At 55.8% G+C, this 1,610-nt stretch overlaps 1 protein-coding gene across 1 annotated transcript in view; it reads right to left on the bottom strand.

Annotated features, from left to right (window-relative positions):
* LOC103801730 (inositol 1,4,5-trisphosphate receptor type 3-like) overlaps window positions 1-1,458 on the bottom strand; it is a gene marked incomplete at its 5' end in the record, with an annotated part of 1,799 nt that extends 341 nt beyond the window's left edge. The window contains 3 exons of the mRNA XM_009074153.1: window positions 101-256; window positions 667-827; window positions 1,293-1,458. Coding sequence (XP_009072401.1) covers window positions 101-256; window positions 667-827; window positions 1,293-1,458 — 483 coding nt within the window. The remainder of the gene's footprint in view (window positions 1-100; window positions 257-666; window positions 828-1,292) is intronic.
* Window positions 1,459-1,610: the final 152 nt, after the last annotated feature.

Raw genomic sequence — 1,610 nt, 5'->3', positions numbered from 1 at the left:
CAGCACCCTCCCAGGGGCACTGCCACCCCACCTGTCCCCAGGGCCACAGACAGAGCTCCCTGCCCTCGCTGTCTGCTCTGCCTGTCCCCACGGCTCCTACCTGTTCCTTCAGCTCGCTCAGCTGGGAGGTGAGGTGGGACACCAACTTCATGGTGGTGTTCAGCTTGTCCTGCAGATTGCGGATCTCGTTCTGCTCCCCTTCCCCCTCATTGCTGACCAGCGACATGGCTCGCCTCCCGGGGACCCAGACCAAGTCCTTTTTGAATCAGAGATGGGGGATGAGGGAAGAGACTGGGAGGGTCTCACAGGGAGGGCCTGCTGAGCCAGTCAAAGCTCTGCAAATATCATCTGCCACAAATAGTCTGTTTCTAGTCTGTTCCTTGCAGCCTTCTGGGCTCAAATGCAGAATTGTTTCTTTCCTCAGCTCCCTCTCCCTCCCTTGCCTCGAAACCCCCTTGGAGCCACTCTCCCCTCGCTTGGTTCAGCCCTGGAACTCGTGGACCCAAACGTCAGACAGACCATGTGGTTCTGGCTGCGACTGCCACGTGGAAACCACCAGCTCAGGACACTGCAGCGTGACTAGATGTGCTCCAGGAGCTCTGAGAACTGCTCTCCCTTGGCCAGCCTTGTCTCCCCGTCCCTGGGGCTGCCCCAGGGCAGCAGTACCTTGATCATCTGTGCCACGTAGCTCTCAGGGCCCGTGTAGTCTGTCTTGTTCTTCACCCGCACCAGCACGATGAAGTACAGGTAGTTCCACATGTTGTGCTCGTACTTAATGTGCTCCTCAAAGGACACAGTCTTGTTGTCAAACTTGTCCCGCTCGAGCCCTGGGAGAGGCAGCGAAGGACAGAGGGGAGGGAGGGGATGGGGAGAGGAGAAGGGAGAAGTGAGCAGCAAACACATGAAACACACCCAGAGGATCTTCGAAGGAAACAGCAGCAAGACTTTCTGGGCTCCCCCTATTTTTTGGATGCCTTCTGGTGGCTGAAAGGATTCCAGAATATTGCCTGTATTTTACTTCTTTAGTAATATGCTGCTTGTTCCCCTCCCACTGGCTAAGGGAAAGGTCTCAGGAGTGAGATGCACAGAGACCAGAACCTCACAACTGGTTTGGTTTAACACCTCGTTATCAGGGTGAGAACAACACAGAGAATTTCCCCTCTGGGTTCTGTCCTTGTTTGAGCCTCTCACACTGCAGCAATCCCTCCATGAACAGATTTCAGTTTGCAGGGGGAAATAAGGCCCAGAAACAGCTGAAATCCTTTTCCTTCCCCAACCCTCCCAGCACTCACCACAGATGAAACAGGTGGTCTTCAGGATCTCCTCCTTCTTCTGTTTTTCACTCCTCAGATCAGCAAAGGTGTCAATAATGACCCCAAAGATGAGGTTGAGGACGATGATAATGACAATGAAGAAGAAGAGGAGGTCGTAGACAACCCGAGCAGGGAACAGGGACTCCTGTAAGGGGTGAGAGGGAGCACTGAGCGTCCCGCACAGCTCTGCTCCAGCCACGCGGCGAGGGGGAACCGCAGGGACAGGGAAGGGAGGAAGGAAGGGAGCGGCGGAGGAGGACGCGAGGGATGAGCCGCAGCTGCCAGGGAAGGCCGCGG

This window comes from Acanthisitta chloris, unplaced genomic scaffold, assembly GCF_000695815.1.
Source record: "Acanthisitta chloris isolate BGI_N310 unplaced genomic scaffold, ASM69581v1 scaffold34984, whole genome shotgun sequence".
Taxonomy (NCBI): domain Eukaryota; kingdom Metazoa; phylum Chordata; class Aves; order Passeriformes; family Acanthisittidae; genus Acanthisitta; species Acanthisitta chloris.
Note: the sequence above shows the minus strand (reverse complement) of the source record. Positions and strands in the feature narration are given on the sequence as shown.